The sequence below is a fragment of the Chroicocephalus ridibundus genome, chromosome 11 (genome assembly GCF_963924245.1).
Source record: "Chroicocephalus ridibundus chromosome 11, bChrRid1.1, whole genome shotgun sequence".
Taxonomy (NCBI): Eukaryota; Metazoa; Chordata; class Aves; order Charadriiformes; family Laridae; genus Chroicocephalus; species Chroicocephalus ridibundus.
This window is the reverse complement of record NC_086294.1, coordinates 18394101-18410432: the sequence shown is the minus strand read 5'-3', so window position 1 is coordinate 18410432 and position 16332 is coordinate 18394101. Positions and strand designations below refer to the sequence as shown.

General features: G+C 64.8%; 1 protein-coding gene across 1 annotated transcript; it reads right to left on the bottom strand.

Moving 5' to 3' along the window:
- Positions 1-40: 40 nt before the first annotated feature.
- Positions 41-14432, bottom strand: SYNPO (synaptopodin). The gene is made up of 3 exons (XM_063349303.1): positions 13678-14432; positions 2123-4011; positions 41-823 (listed from the first exon to the last, which is right to left on the bottom strand). The coding sequence occupies exons 1-3, from the start codon at positions 14144-14146 to the stop codon at positions 44-46; spliced, it is 3138 nt and encodes a 1045-aa protein (XP_063205373.1). The 5' UTR covers positions 14147-14432; the 3' UTR covers positions 41-43.
- Positions 14433-16332: the final 1900 nt, after the last annotated feature.

Here is a 16332-nt window from a genome sequence, read left to right as displayed (position 1 = left end):
TGGCGGGGCTGGGGAGAGGGTGGCCCAGCCGGGGCTGGCTCGTTTAGGAGGTGCAGGGGGCCCCCGAGGGCAGCCCCCCCGGTTTCAACCGCAGGCTGCCGGTCCAGCCCCGGGGGCAGAGGTTGAAGCTGTGGATGCCCGGGCTCTTGGCCCCCGAGTCTTCGGAGTCGAGGGAGACGTCCGAGTCTGTCGGGGACCGGGAGGTGCAGCGCTTGGCTGGGGACCGCCCGCCCACCACGGGGGATGGCAGGGGGCTCCTGGGGCTGGGGGACAGCCCGGGGATGGGGCAGGAGGACGCGCCGGGTGGCAGCAGCAGCCGGCGACCCTCTGCCCAGGCGGCTCGGGACATCCCGGGGGAGGCACAAAACTGGGGACCGTCTGCCCGGGGCGATCGCAGGGGGCTTTTGTGGGTGGGCGAGGGGCTGCCCAGGCTCCCCAGCACGCTGCTGGCAGCCTGCGGTGCCAGGGCTCTGGATCCCTCCGACCGCACCGGCCGGGGGGACTGGGGCAGGCTGGGGGGGCCGGCGGGGATGGGGGTGAAGGGCCGGGAGCCCTCCAGCCCCACGGCTTTGGGAGAGGAGCTCTTTCTCCGAGCAGCGTTGATGATGTTCCTGGCGAGCCGCGCTTGCATCTGCCGGCTGGCCCGTGGGTCGGCGTCCTGCCGCAGCGGCGACAGGGACCTCTCGCTCCACGGAGGGGACATGGGGGGTCCCTCATCCAGCTCGGGCACCGAGGCCGGGCTGGCCCAGCCGTCCAGGCTGCCCGGGCGCCGCACCAGCCGGGGGGTCCAGGTGGGTGAGGCGGGGAGGGACGGCCGCCTTTCCTGGAGGGGGACAGAGAGCGGGTTAGTGCCGGCACCGCTCGGGGGGGAATGACAAAGGGGGCAGAGCAGAGGGACAAGGGCAGGATTGGTGCCGGGGGGAGCTCCGTGCTGGCTCGGCCCTGCAGGAACCAGGGATGCGTCCTCATGCATTGCACCCCCTGCAAGGGCTCCCCCAAAATGCCTTTGCCTCTGCAAACCCCTCGCCAGCCAAGGAGGCTGGGGCAGGCTGAGCCTGCAATTAATCATCCTTGCCCAAAATCTCACCCAGGACCTCTCGCTACTTGCAGCTTCCTAAATCCTCCCTCCAGGTGATGCGCGGAGACCCCCCCCTGCGCCGCTCGGGGGTCCATCGCCCGGCAGCTGCTCCCACGCCGGCAGGAAAGAGAAGAGCCAGGTCTGACAGCGCAGAGTGTATTCAGAAAGAGGGGAAAAGAAAGAAAGAAAAACGCAGGAGAAATAAAAGCACAGTCAAAAGGCAACTCGTTACCACGGGGGGAGCGGCAGGAGAGATGGGCAGAGGCACGGCTGGACCACGAGCATCAGGCTGAGCATCACCCAGCTGGCCCTGCCATCGCCTGCCATCCCTCGCTCCCGGCCGTGCCAAGCAGCGCTGCCCGTCCCCAGCTCCGGCACCGGAGGGCAGGGACCCCACAGTGTCCCCGGCACCGTGGGGCTCTGCCATTCCGCCAGGGATGTGGCTCTCCTCCGTGGCATGGAAACAAACGAGGACAGATCCTGAAGGAGCAGCAAAAGAGACAGGAGCAGGCACAGTGAGGCTGAAAGGCGGTGTGTCCCCTCCGGGTGTGCTTTGGTAGGAGGCCGATAGGAGCCGGCAGGACAGACGGCGAGCGGGCAGAGCTGGCAGCTGCCAGCTGCAAGAGTTGGAAAGGCAGGAGGCGAGGAAAGGAAGGAGCCAGAGATGCGATGCTCCATACAGCTTCCAGGCGAGAGAAGAGAGAAAGTGCCGGCGGTCCCACAGGATAGGCAGGCTCCGGATGGCTCTTTGGGATCCCATGGGCTCTTATGCCCCCAACTCCTGCCACCTCCCCGGGACCCCTCGCCTCCCATTGCACTGGGGGCTCAGCAGCGCCTGTCTCACCCATGGTCCCAGCACTGCAGCATCCCAGCTACTTCTTTTTTCCTATTTCTTTTTCTTTTTTCCCCCCCTTTTTGTGGTTGGTTCGGCTTTTGGCACACCCATGAGCAGTTAGGGAGGACTCAGCCAGTGCAGGGAAGCCTAAAACCCCCCTGTTTTTCTCTCCGCCACCGCTACTTGTAGCAAAAAGAAGGTTTCCACACCTGCGGCTCGATGCCGGCGTTCCTGGTGGAGTAGGAGGGCCGGGGTGCCTGGAAGCCCCCCTTCGCTCGGGGCGGCAGCAGGCGGCACGGGGAGGCCAGCAGCGCCTCGGTCGGGGCTCCGGGACCGGCACGGCTGCTGTGAGTCAGGGGCAGAGCCCCGGTGGCACCAGGGAAGGGGCTGGAGGTGGTCTGGCTGGCGCTGGGCACGGCGGTGGGATGCCATACTGGGGAAGGAGGCAACGGAGAGGTCGGGCAGGAGGTTTGCTGGGGGTAGGGGTAGGCATCAGGAAGGGAGGGTCTGGGTGGAGGCATCTCCCGGGGCATGGACTTCCCTGGCCCCTTGGATGGGGAGAGGATGAAGAGCGAAGACTGGAGCTGGTAGGGCTGGTGCTTGGAGATCTCTATCTCCTTCTGGGAGACCTCATTCTCTACCAGGTTGCCGCCATACAGAGATGCCGGGGGGGTTTTGGAGGGCCTGGAGGGACTCTTGGAAGGGCGTCTGGAGACCATGGGTGACAGGCAAGCATTGGCATCGTACTTCCAGGAGGGAGGCAGGGACATGGTGGGTGATGGGGACCGCAGCAGCTCGGGCTGGGAGGGAGCCTCGATGATGAACTTCTCCATCCTGGACTGCCGGCGGGCAAAGAGCTCGGCCCCCTTCCCTCTCGCTTCGCTGAGGTTGTGGCTGGGCTGTGGCTTCGGCTTGGGCTGGATGGTGGGGGACTTGAGGCAGGAGGACCACGCCGGAGCATCGTCGGCCGGCGGGAGGTGCTGCCCGCCCCTGGCTGTGCTGTTGGGGACAAAGTTGGCGGCTTCAGCCCCAAGGGCGAAGGGCTCATCCTCGGCACCGGGCTCCCCCTGCTCCTTCTGCTTCTTCCTGCTGTCCGCGCTCTGCACCAGGTCCAGCAGATCGGGGTTGGGGCCCAGCTTCGGTTTCTCGACGAAGGTGAACATGGACTTTTTGCCGGCTCTCCGGGCGGCCGACTCCTCCAGGATCCCTGTTTTGGGCAGGGGGTTCGGTCCGCTCACCCCGCAACCCAGGGGGGGACCCGGCAGCATCTTCTGCTCCCGGGGCGGGTACAGGGCCGAGTAGGCGGGGGGCGAGCGGACACGGGTGAGCGGCGGGGGGCTGCTCAGGGTCTCCGCGTAGGTGGGTGGTGGGGGCAGCTCGGTGGCTGGGGGTCCCTCCGTGGGCTGGCTGCTGGTGGGGGATGCCTGGGTGCCGAAGGGTCTGGCCGTCCGGTTCTGCACCGGCTTGGGCTTGGCCAGGGTGAGATGGACCTCATAGTACTGCCGGCCCCGCGCCCCGTTCTGCTGCTGGCTGGCCAGGGGTGTCGTCCCCGTGGCCGTGCCCACTGGCGCACAGGGCACCTCGCCGGGCACCTCGCCGTTCTTCCCCTCCTCGGGGCTCTGCGGCAGAGCGAGAGCCACCGTGCTCGGCCCCGCAGGGGCTCCCGCATCCCCGAGCCCCCCCGCCCCGCTCTCCATCCCGCCGGCAGCCTGCTCCTGCACGCCGTTGGTGGCGGCCGATGCCATGTTCTCCTTCAGGTAGACGCTCAGCGGGACCTGCTGGGCCTCAGCAGGTGGTTCCCGGCACGGGGAGGCGTTTGCCCGCAGCTCCTCTCCCAGAGTGCCGGACTCCGGCTTCGTCCCCTGCCCCTCGCCCTCCTCCATGGCTGCTTGCCGAGGCTGGGGTGCAGGGCTCAGCGGCAGCCCCCCGCCATGCCCGGCCCCAGTGAGCCCGTCGACGCGCTGCTTGCGGCGGTTGAAGAGCAGGACGCCCTTGGAGCTGGGGCCAGGCGCCGTGGTGAGCTGCGCCGCGATCCTCCGGCTCCGCGCCTTCGCCTCCTTCAGCTCCTTCTCGGAGAGGCTGGCGCTGCGGGAGAGACCTGGACAGAGGGGAGAGGGGGGTTAGGGGGGCTCAGTGGGGGTGTGGGATCCCAGCCCTCCCCGTCCAGGACCGACAGCCCTTCCTCCAGGTATGCCTTGGCGTCCCAACCCCTTCCCCGGCAGCTGGGGGAAGGCAGGAGGGACGCTGCGGGGGGATATCACAGTCTAGGGGTGATGGGGAGCCGATGAGATGCTGAGCTGCAGCTCTGCACACCGGGGGGGAGAGAAGGCAAAGCCCAGGGGACACGCAGGGGCTCTCAGGACCTTTCCTCCCATCCCACCGCGGTGACCGTATGGGAAAGGAATTTCTCCAAGGGCTTCGGCAGGTCTCACATTGCAGCTGGCATGGTTTTGGCCCCCGGCTCGAAGAGGCAGTGGGCAGGGAAGGGGCCAGCGTGCGTCCCCCGTCCCCTTGCCCCAAATCCCGGCACGGTCAGCCCTGAGTGGGCAGAAAAGCAAACCCAGCATCAGCGGGGAGATGCCACCCACCACAACCTCATGGCAAGGCGGGTGGCCAGTCCCAGCTGGGGACTGATTTATGGAGCAACACGAGATGGCAGCAGCCGACAGAAGCTGTGCAGATCCCGACCCGTCGGACACAGACACAGCCCACAGCAAGGAGCCAACCTCATGCCTTCAGAGCCTACGCAAGCGCTAAAAGCAAAGTGCTAAAAAGCCCGGGGAAAGCCCCGCAGCAAGTGGCCGGAGTGGTGCTGGGCTTCTCGTGCGCTGGCCAAAAGGTCAGGGCACCAGCCCTTCCCGAAGGCCAAAAGGATGCGGAGCTGCCAGGAAGGCATTTTCTCGGGGTGAGCAATTTCCTACGAGCTCGCCCTGAAGCGCCGGCGGGAAGGGCAGCGTCCCCAGCCCTGCCGAGGGACAGATACCAGTGCGGAGCCATCAGCATCACCCCAGCACCCACCCAGGGATCAGCCCCCTCCCCAAACGCGCTGCTGGGATGGCTGTGATGGGGCGTCCCTGCTCCAGTCCCAGCAGGGAGTCGGGTGGTCTGGCCGCCTGTCCCCAAGCCCCACTCCCCCGGGTGCCGCCAGCACCCGCTCCCCTTCCCTTCCCATCCCTTCTTCCCTTCCCTTCCCATCCCTTCTTCCTTTCCCATCCCTTCCTTCATGTGTTTCTCATTTTCTTGCCTTCTGTGCCATTTGGGAGCCTTCCAGGATATTTTCAGCAGTGGCTCAGCCTACCAGCGAGGGAAGGGATGGATGACTAAGCCAAATCCTTCCAGCGAGCCCACGGCGAAGCAGGAGGGCTGCTGCGAGCTGGGCATCTCCTCTTCCTCCCCCTTCATCCCTCCCACCTCCCCTCAGCTCCCAGCAACTCCCTGCCCCGGCCTCAGCACCGCCAAGGCACACAGGATGGTCCTGCCTCCCCAGAGGGGCTGGAGAGGAGGAGGAGGAGGAGGAGGAGGAGGGTGGATGAAGCCTTCGGGCTGCAGGACGGGAGGGATTTGGCTGGCCACGGGGGAGAGGAGGCAGAGATGCCAGTGGAAACTCTCTCCTGGAGACAAGGAGCCCATCCACAGCAGCAACGCCGGCAGCCAACGTCTCCCCCAGTTAGCGCCCGGCATTGTTTAACGCCCCACTTCTATTTGCTTTGGCGGCGGCACAGAGCGGAGCCGCGGTTTCCTCCGGCCGGGCTGGCTGGAGGGCGGCCAGCACCGCGGCTCCCGCTCCGCAGGGTCACCCTCGCCGCCTTTATCTCCGAAACGGAGGAGAAATACAGCCAAGGAGCCGTTGAGAAACAAGCCACAGGCTCCAGATGTCTGTGAAATTCGTGCTCCGAGCCGAGCATCCCTGCTTCCTCGGAGGCCGAGGCCGCCTAAGAAGCCGAGCTCTCGGCGGAGCCATTTTGCAGCCTCTCGCTCTTGCTACTGCCTTTTAACAGCAACCGAGGGGCCTTGGGGGATCTCCTCCACGCTGGAGGGATGACTCAGCTCTTGGCCAGCCCGTTCCTGCTTGGACTAGCCGCCGGATACGCTCCCGCATAGCCGGGACCAGCGTTGGGATTTTTCCCCCGGGATTTTGCCCCCAGGAATCCCCATCCCTCGCTGCCACCCTGGGCACGGGCATCCTGCCGGGCCACGGGGTGCTGCAGGGTGGGAGCCCCCCTCACCTGAAACCCCCCCACCTGAAATCTCCCCTCTGGCGTCTGCTCCCAGCATCACATTCCGCACCCCCATCCCCTACGTGCTTCCAGCAGCCCCTGCCCACCTGGTACCCGCCATTCCCGGGCTGCTCCACCTCAGCCTGCTGGGAATGAATCCCTCAGGAGAATAATGGGGGCTGGGGGAGGAGGTAGTAATTGCTCTTCACATCCAGTTTTCACCGCATGGATGGAGAGCACCGAAGCCTCCAGCAAGCCAGAGGAATCTGCAGAGAACCCCCCCTGTACGCCGCCCGGCTTGCACAGCCACACAGAGCCCAGCGGATGGACGGACGGACAGGCGGACGGACCCTGCGGCCCTGCAACCCAGCTCTGCAGGCACCGTTGCAGATGGGGCTCATCACCGCTCAACCTGGGGTGACACCCCATCCCCAGCCGAAGGGCAGGGACCACCTCCCTCCCCTCTCCCCTCCAGTCTGAGCTGGAGGATGAGGTTATTCGACCCGGCGTGAGAGCTGTTAGCCATCTGCCGCGGTGGCCGGAGGGACCCTTGTCACCCGGGGTGGCTCCTGCACCCTTCTGTCCCCTCCCAGCTGCAGGGAACATCCCTTCATCCCTCCCCGCCATCCCCTGCCAGCCGCGGAGCCTCGGGTGGGCTCTGGCTGCTGGTTTCCCCCCGGCCCCAGGCAGCCGGGAGGGAGCTCAACCGCTGAGAATGTCCAGGTGGTGGGGAGGAGGAGGAGGAGGAGGAGGAGGAGGAGGAGGAGGAGGAGGAGGGGCGCGGGGCCGAAGGCAGCCTGAGCGGTGCGGGGAGGAGGCAAAAGCAAAACTATGCGTGGCTGACCACGCCCGGGGCTCCTACGGCACTGGAAACGGGCTTCCGCCCATTAATGGGAGTCCAGTCCAAAATCCGAAGGGTGACAGGCTCTTCTCGCGCTTTTCCACTCTTCCTTCCTTCCTTCCCACGCCGCACACCGGCTCGCCACCATGCTGCCCTTCGGGAAGGAAACGGTTCACCTCTCCAAATGTCCCAGTTTCTTCCAAGAAGAATGAATCCAGCCCCGCCAGCCCTCTCCGCTGCCGTGTCCCCGTGCTGGAGGGTCCCCCCGGCAGCCCCCAGCCCTGCGGTGCAGGGATGCCGGGGACGGAGACGCTCCCTGTGCCCTGCAGGACTGCTGGCCCCCCGGTGCACAGGAGCAGCCAGCCCCCTGCAACGCACGGCACCTTCGGCCAGAGGAGCCTATAGATCTCTATCTATATATTTATACAGGCACTTGCTCCATAGGCTTCCTGTTGCTCCAGGGGTGACTTCCAGCAACATCGCCCAAGTGCAAGGGCTTAACAGCTTCTTACCGAGCTGTCAGTCATCCCTCCCGCAGCACATACTGTGCTCTCCCTCCAGAGCGAGGATGACGAGGGCGATGAAAGGCATTTTTGTTGCTCTCCCCTCCTGGCCAGATGGGGGGGGCGGAAAAATAATCCTTCCAGCTCAGCTTTCCGTGCAAAGGATGGGTCGCCCCGCGCAGCTTTACTGCAGAGCGTCTGAAGTCCAGCCAGCAAAGGCTGGAGTCACCATCCGACCCCAAATGACGGTGAAGGATGTATCAGACCCTGCTTGTGGCCTGCCCTGCCCTGACACGGACTCCAAGAGCTGGAATGAGATGAGGATTTGGCCCCAGACTGCAGGGAGGGGAGACACCCCAGGGCTCTCCGAGCTGACAGATCCAGTGGAAGTCGCTGGTCGTGACGTGGCTGGGATGTCACAGCAAGAGAACCAGCGGCTTGGAAGCTGTCACCTGGCAGGTCTGGGTGGCTGTGAGCACCAGGCACGGTGGTGGTGAGAAGTCCTTGTATGGAGAAGCCAAGAGGTACCGGAGTCCCAATGGGGCCGGTGGGATGCAACAGGCCATGCGAAATCTTGGACTCAAGGCTGGCAGGTGACTCCAAAATCTATCCCTAGCCTGCTCCGGGTTTGGATGCTCGGCCATCCCGACGCTGCAGCCCACCTTGGCAAGCTCGCAGGAGGATGCTCGGGATGTCCCACCAGGCCACCCGCCGGCCCCAGGGCTGCCCAGGGCCACCAGAGCACGGACCAGCAAGCCCAAATCCATCTTTGCACGGCGCAGCAGCCGCCATCCGTAACACGCAGCTGCTTTTCCCCCTTTCTGACCATTTCTTGGGCTGCGGCGGGTCAACCCAAACGCTGCCTCTTGCTGGCAAAATCCCACCGGCAAACCCGGAATTAAACCAAGAGAAACGCCTGTCTTTCCAGAGGGACGCATGCTGCCGCCGTGCCACCTCCCTGCCACGAACCCGAAAGCACATCGACAGCCGGATGGTGCTGGGGAGGCGGGATCCAGTGTTTTCACCCAAACACCGAGGGCTTTGGACACCGAGGAAATGTAAGCAGGTTTTTTTGGCAGAGGAGCCAACTGGCCTTTTGCCCCAGCTACAGCTGTGCAGGATTTTTTGCAATGCGCACTAACTCGCACACATTGAAGCCCGCGCTTCCCTCCAGCTCCCAGAGTTATCCCAAATAATCTGCTGCTAGGAAAACAAGGAGGGCAGCACAGACGGGCAGTCAAGCTAGCTAGAAACTGAGACGATTGAAACATATGGGTGGAAATACGACAATTTTCTGCCTTGTTCCCACCTTCCAACCCTCCTATACCCCAGATAGAAAACCTCCGTGAAGTTTTTATCCGTGCTGGCCCTGCCCATCCAAAAAGCCCCGGCTCAAGCGGTGGGTGCCGTGGTGGGAGCAACTTCGCCTGCCTGGCAGGGCGCACCGTGCTGGGCCTCTCCTCGCGGGCGCTTTTGCCAGTGACAAAATCTGGCACAGCGAGAAAATTCGATGCGCTTGCAAGTTTTTTCCCTGCGCTCTGTTCACAAGGGCTTTGCTGGATTTGGAGCTGTTTGCCTCCCCATGCTCCTCCCGGGCTCGCAGCCGTGTCGCCGCCTTGCCCAGCACCCTAATCCTGCCGAAAATCAGCCCCAAAGTCTCCAAGCGGCAAGCCCTGGTGCAGCCATCTGCCAGCCGGGGGAGGAGGAAAAGGGGCCAGGGGGGGTTTTGCTCTTTAATAGGGACTGGCTGCCGTGCCCCGCTTTCCCGGGCCATGCCAAGCCGAGGGGACGCAGCGAGCAGCCCCGGCCCTGTGCGCATCCGCGCTGGGGAAGAAGAGGCTGCTGCTACCACCTAAGTGGAGGCAGCACCTTCCCCCAGCTGGCCAAAATTAAGCTTTTAGCTTTGCAAAAGGAGGCTGGAGCTGGGCAGAGCTCCTCCAGGCTGCCCTGCCATCCATCCGCCCGGAGCGCAGCAGAGCCAGCCCATCCCATGGCCGGGTACCACGGGGACCCCATCCCTCCCTGTAAGTGAGTCACAGCCCCCTGATGCCCGGCGGTGTTCGGACTCGCCGCAACACGCCCCGGGCTGCCGGGGCACCGGTGGCAGCCCTGCCAGGCTGGTGCCATGAGCCGGAGGTGAGAAAAGGTCATCTGTCTCGGCTCGTCCCCGTCGGACGGACGGAGCAGGGAGGGGAGCGGGATGAAACGGGGCCTTCGCCTGTCCCTTGCACAACCGGTAAGGGATCCATCCCGCTGGCTGCCAAGCCGCAGGGACAGACCTTGTGTCTCCAGCGCAGGGTGGCACGGCCAGGGGAGATCACGTCCCCGCGGGGGGGGACAGGGGGACAGGGGACATTGCCTGGGAAGACGCTCTGCAGAGCTGGGTGGTGAGACCCTGTTGAGCCCCGAGGGGGACCCCCAAGTCCATGCCGGACCCCTGGGTGTGGGCAGAGGGAGCCGACACCCGCCCGGCTAATTTATATAGAGAGAAACCCCACTCACCCCTTGTCTCCCCCCCGCCCCGGGGCTAGCTGCAACTCCACTCGCCTGCCCTTCGCCCACCACCAGCACCCTACGGGGGATGCTGGGCGAGCGCCCCCCTACATCCCCGTACACCCCCGGACCCTCCCGTGCACTGCCAGCCCCCGGCACCCCCGGCCATCCCCAAACCCCAGCGCCCCCCCCTTGCCACCCCCCTCTGCGCTCCCATCTCCCCCCCCACCCCCGGACCCCCGGTCCCTGCTCCGGTCCCCCGGCCGGCTGCCCCCTCAGCCCCCCCCCCCGGTCCCCGCCCCAGCCCCGCTGCCCCCCCCAGCCCTGGCCCTACCCGCGGTGCCGGTGCCGCCGCCGCCCCTCGCAGCCCGACTGTACCGGGGAGGAGGCGGCGGGCAGGAAAGTTGCGGCAGCTCCGCCCTCGGAGCGGGCCCGGAGGGGGGGGGGCGGCGGGCGGGGGCCGGGGCCGTGGGGCGGGGGGGTGGGTGATGGGTCCCGCCGGCCCTGCCCCTGCCCGCCCCGCCCGACCGACCGGACGGGACGGGTCCCCCCCTCCCCGGCGGCACCGCCAGCCGCCCCGGCTGCCCCCGCCGGCCCTGCCCCGCCGCCTCCCGTCCCGGCTGGGTCGGCGCTGAGCCCCACGGCGGGTGAGAGCAGCCGGGCACCCCCTTACCAAGCCTGGGGCACCCCCTTAGCCAGGCCGGGGCATTCCTGTATCCCTGCCCTGTGCATCCCCTTATTCCTTCCTGGGGTATCCCCCTTATCTAGCCCTGCATATTCCCCTTACCCAGCTCTGCGCATCCCCTTATTCCATCCTGGAGCATCCCCCTTGTCCAGTCCTATGCATCCCCCTTGCCCTGCCATGCACATCCCCCTTTCCCAGCCCTGTGCATCCCCTTATTCCATCCTGGGGCATCCCCTTTATCCCTGCCATGCACATCCCCCTTTCCCAGCCCTATGCATCCCCTTATTCCATCCTGGGGCATCCCCTTTATCCCTGCCACGCACATCCCCCTTTCCCAGCCCTGTGCATCCCCTTATTCCATCCTGGGACATCCCCTTTATCCCTGCCATGCACATCCCCCTTTCCCAGCCCTATGCATCCCCTTATTCCATCCTGGGGCATCCCCTTTATCCCTGCCACGCACATCCCCCTTTCCCAGCCCTGTGCATCCCCTTATTCCTTCCTGGGGCATCCCCCTTATCTAGCCCTGCATATTCCCCTTTCCCAGCCCTGTGCATCCCCATATTCCACCCTGGGGCATCCCCTTTATCCCTGCCATGCACACCCCTTTCCCAGCCCTGCGCATCCCCCCTACCCCAGCCCTCACCCCCTTTCCCTCCCCCGAGCACTGCCCGGGACCTGCAGCACCTCACCTGGCAGGGAAGCAGGGCCCTCCCTTGCTGCCGCTTTCCCCAGTGCCTAAAGAGTTGGGGCACTCGGAGCTGGGCAACGGCGTCACCGCCCCGGGGACCCTCTGGGAAGAGCACGGAAAGCCCTTAGCCAGGGGCGGTCGGCTCCCAGTGATGGCGGAACCACAGCCGGATGATTCCTGGGGAGCCGGCATCACCTCTCAGCAGCTGGGGCTGCGGAGCTCCCAGGCACCGCTGCCAGTGGGACCAGCCTCACCCCCTTCCCGCGCCCGTCCACACCGCAGGATGAGCTCTTGGCCTTATTTTTTGCCTTTCTAATTTCCTTTCTTCCTGCCCTTCTTTGCTTTTTTTTTTGTGCTTTTCTGGTTTTTGAGGGAGACTGGCGCTGGCTCGGCAGCCCCCAGGGAGCGAAACCTTCCGTTTATTTGCACACCAGACAGAGAAACCAGTCCTGCCTCCTGCATCTCGCAGCCGCTGCCTCTACCCGGGGCTCCTGCGCTCCTCAGCCTGCCCCGAGAGGTGCCAACCAGCTCGGGCCGCCGTGCCGGATATTTGGGAGCAGCCAGCCTGGCCTTGGGCTGCTGGATGGGGACCAAAGGGACACCGGGGACCTGCCTGAGTGGGTCTGCACCGCTTGAGGCAGGGAGGGGGGGCACCCACTTGGCTCCCAGCTCTCAAGGCCACCCCTGCATGATTTTGGGTGCGGATGGATGCACCCCTTTCTCTTGCGGGAGCTGCGTGGGTGGGGGTTATTTTACCCCCAGCCAGCGAAGGAGAAGAGGAGCAAATCCCCGACAGCTCCCGGGGATGCTCCCGCAAACGCCCTGCCGCGAGGGCAGCCCCGATGCCTCCTGCACAGGGACCTGCCCTTCCCTCCCTCCCTCCGCCGCCGTCCCTGCTCTGAACCAAACCTCTCCTTCGCAAACCTGCAGGTTTTTTCACAAGGGCCCGGCACCGCCGCCAGCGCTCAGGACCCTCAGCGACATCCTGCCCGGAGGCTCTGGAAAGTCTGACGGATCCCACAGGCAGTGGCTGGTGGTGATCTCACTTGGAGGGGGAGGAAACGGGACAGACAAACTCTTTCCAACAAACCTGTTGAGTTACTTTAAAATTCCAGGCTGGCAGCAAAAGTGCTGGATGGCGGCGCGGGTTAGGAAAATGCTGAGCCTGGACACAGTCAGGGCTGACCTTTCCCCGCCGCGGATCTGCCGTCCCAGAGCAGAGGCAGGACTGGGAGGACTGTTTGGGTCCGCCCGGATTGTGTGGCTGGGCCCTGAAACACGACGCCCGTGCGGCCGGGGAGCTGCTGGGGCAGCGCTGAGCCAAAAGGGCTTGGCAGAGCTTCCCAGCCCTCATCCCATCCAGGGAGCCGCTGGTTTTGAGGACGGCTGACACCCCAAAAAAAGTCAAGGGGCGGATTCTGCACACCAGGTTCATTGTCAAGCATCCCCAGCCGGTCCCGTCCCTCCCCATCACTGGGGCTGCTTTGGGAAAACCAGGCTCTGAGCGGAGCCGCAGCATCCGATAACGCCATCCCATGGGGACAGTGACACACCTGCCCCGGCGCCGCATGGCAGCTGAGATAACAGCTGGGCAGGAGCGAAATAGAAAGAAGGGTGGAAGCAGGGTTTAAAAATGGGTCCGATGCCTGTAAGAGGATGGGTCTGACCCTGCGGGAGCATCTCCCCAGGGTGGGGAGGTCTGCGGTAAACCCGAGATATGTGCCTGTATTTGTGTCACCGCGGCCGAAGGGACAGTCACAGAGGGGGACCGGCTGTGAAGCTGGGCTGTGAAGCGAGGCGACGGCAGAGAGCATTGTCGGAACCAACCGGCCTGAAATAAAGCGCTTAATTTTTAAACCAGGAGCTGAAAGAGAGATGGCCCCAAGCCACGTAACGAATGCTTGGCCATCCCTGCCCCGACAGACCGGGGAGAGATGTCCCCATCCCAGGCAGTGCCCCAGGAGCTGGTCCTGATCACCCCCTTCTTGGCAGGGTCCCGCCGAGCCCCGAGGCCAGGGTGATGGCCAGGAAGCCCGCCCTGCTCGGGCTTCCATTGATCTCCTTGAGACTGCGGGAACCCGCCCGCTGCCTTCCCATCCCCCTCCTGAAAAAAGCCACAGATTCCTCCTTATTTTTAAGGCCAGAGAGATCATCTCAAGCTAAAATAGTCCCAGCAACTCAGCCGGGAGCCTGGGACCTCTAACCCAGCGGAGATCCTGCCCTGGGAAGAGCCGGGCGTTCCCACCGCTGTGCCAGGCAGTGGCAGCCCTGGCACTGGGATCGCAGCAGTGCTTTTCGGGATGCGGGATGGTGGCCAAAGGGGGTTTCTCTTACCCGCTTTCCTCGGCTCGCCGGCAGGGTCGATGAGGACCCGTTGGATCTTCACCACTTTCCACTCCTGGCTGGGGTCGGATGTGGGGCTGGCTGCTGCGGGGGGCAGCTCTGGGGCAGAGCTGGGGCATTTTGGGGGCGCTGCGGGCTCAGCCGCCGAGGCCAGGCTACTGCCATCCAATGTGGCAACCAGAGCATCCCTGTTGAGCCCCCCGGGCTCCTGCCGACAGCTCCCGCTTGCCTTCCCTCCCAGCAGTCCCCTCTGTCCCTCCTCTTCTGTCTTGGAGGCAGGAGCATCCTGGGGGTGACACCTCTGCCCCCCTCTGCTCCCCCTCTCCTGCCAGCAGCCGTTGTCCCCCTCGGCGTCCCCCTGGGCCGTCCCGCAGACACAGGGGTTTTGCAGAGCCCGGCCGGGCGCGGGGCAGTGGGGCTGGGTTTGCAGGCAGCGCTGCTGCAGTGTTGCCTTCAGCATCTCCGCCGCTTTCCGTCGCTGGATCTCCACGGCCTTTCAAACCCGCTCCGCATGGCCGGGGGGGGGGTTGCTCCTGCCTGGCAGTGTCCCTCGGAGCACGGGCAGTGTCCAGGAGGGAAGACGGCCACGTGCCGGGCACGAGCCCAGCTTTACTCCTCTTGCAGGCAGCAGGATCAAAGGAGCAGGCAGCTTTTGGAGATCCAGCCGTAGGGATTTGCCTAGAGGACACACATCACCGAGGAGGATTTTTCAGGAATTTCTCTTGTCCAGGCAGGCAGAGGAGCAGCGTCCGAGGACCTGCACGAAGGGAAGGGGGAGTGTTGAGCATGCTTGTGCGTCCACTGGTTGCCTCTGGCCACAGCCCACGGAGAAGCTCCCGGTGTCCCCAGCCTGGGCTCCAGCCCCACGAGGAAGGACGCCCTGAGATGCCAGCACTCCCTAACGGCTCATTTGGAAATGCCCCACACACACACCCCAGCAGCCCCCTGCCAGTGCCACGCTCACCACCCCAGCACCCTCGTCCATCCGTCCTCCCCCTGGGCACAGCCCCCACGGCCGGACCCCGCCGATGGGCTCCCTTCGCTTTTGCAGCCCAGACGTGGCTGTGGACACCCCCGTTTGTGGCCGGTGCTGGGGGACGGTTGCTGCTCAGGAGGTGGGACCGCTGGGGGAAGAATCCCGTTCCTTGCACACTGGGTTTGCTCAGGGTCAGCAGGAGCCCTGGCTCCCACCTCCGGTCCTGCTGGAAAGCGAAATTCCCCGCATCCAGCTGATAAAGCTGTGTTTAACCATTGAGTGACTCACGCGGCGCCGGGACAAGCGCAGACAGACCTGCTTCCCTTCCGCCGAGCATAAATCCTGCTGAATGACGAAGGCGCGCACCGACACAGCCGACAGGCGAGGTGTCAGCTGGGAGAGGGGGATGCCATCGCTCCCGGGACAGGATACGGGTTTACAGCGTAACGGGAGGGGGAGAAAATTCCTGGGCCGTGAGTCCTCCGCAGCTGCTCACCCCACGTCGCCCAGCCCCGCTCCCTGCGAGGCCGGATCCCAGGGAAGCACCCGCTGGGCATCGCTGCTGCTGGGAGACCCAGACGGACCGTGACGGATTTCCCAGGCTAACAGCCGGCTGAGGAGGAAAAGAGGTTTCTGCTCGACCCCAAACCCTCCCTGAGTTATCGCAAGATTATTCAGCAAAACAAGAAAACGCACTAGGTCACCGCCGCGGGGCTGAGCTCAGGCAGGAATACACCCTGCCTGGGGCTCGCGCGGCTTCTCCGCAAAACTTCTCCCCTCCTTAGCAAGGTTATTTTGGAAATGAAGGCGGATTGGAAACAGCCAGTGAAAGCTCAGCTGCTGAACAGGCGCTCGGGCATTTCCCCAACGCAAGGCTGCATTTTTTTGTGAATGCCCAAAGGAAATCTTCTGCCCTTTCTGAAACCCTTCCTCCTGCCTTGCTCTGCTGCGATTATTCAACATGCAGAGAGCCTGGGGGGGTGTGTGGGGGGGAAATTTCAGTGTTTCTCTCTGAAAAAGGGAATCTCACCCTGCTCTTTACATAATCCAGGGCCCTAGTAGTTGCGGGAAGCCACCCACATCTTTCCTTAGGAACACAGCAAGCTGTGGGAGCTGGAGGGTGCTGGCTTATCTCAAACGAGGACAAAGAGAAAGTTGCCAAAAATATCCCCAGCCCGGCATGGGTCGGCAGAGATCCCCTCGGAGCGGTTCTGCCGTCGGCCCGCTCCCACCCCCTCGCCCCATCCGTAGGGAGAGGGTTTCTCGGGCGGCACGACTCCCGCCCATCTTACACCGGAGCTGCCTTGACAGTTTGCCGGGCGAGAGAGTGCCGCCCCAAAAACCATCTTCCAAAGCCGCCCCCTTCCATTTCGGGAGCGCTTTCTGCAGACGGGTACATCCCGGGGAGGGGCGCCCACCATGCCGGCGCCGTTCCTTTTGGCGAACCCCTCCTTCGGCGAGACCCGAGCGGCGGCGTTCCCCGGGGACGGGCTGCGGGGACGGGGACGCCCACGTCGCCGAGACACCGAGTCACGCGTCTGGTGCCTCACTGGGGGCCAGGCTGAGCCTGGCACCGCGGCGGGGACATGGTGGAGGAGCCACCTTCCCCCCCCCGCCCCAGGACATGGCCCCTGGGCTCTGCGAACAGCGTGGGGAGGGAATATTGATGG

What these genes read in the sequence shown, in the direction of transcription:
- SYNPO (XM_063349303.1), bottom strand. Translation starts at nt 14,146, where the DNA reads ATGCTGAAGGCAACACTGCAGCAGCGCTGCCTGCAAACCCAGCCCCAC. An exon ending in CGGCGAGCCGAGGAAAGCGG is followed by an intron (nt 4,012 to 13,677) that starts GTAAGAGAAACC and finishes CCCTCTGTCCAG; the next exon opens with GTCTCTCCCGCAGCGCCAGC. An exon ending in ACGCCGGCATCGAGCCGCAG is followed by an intron (nt 824 to 2,122) that starts GTGTGGAAACCT and finishes GTCCCCCTCCAG; the next exon opens with GAAAGGCGGCCGTCCCTCCC.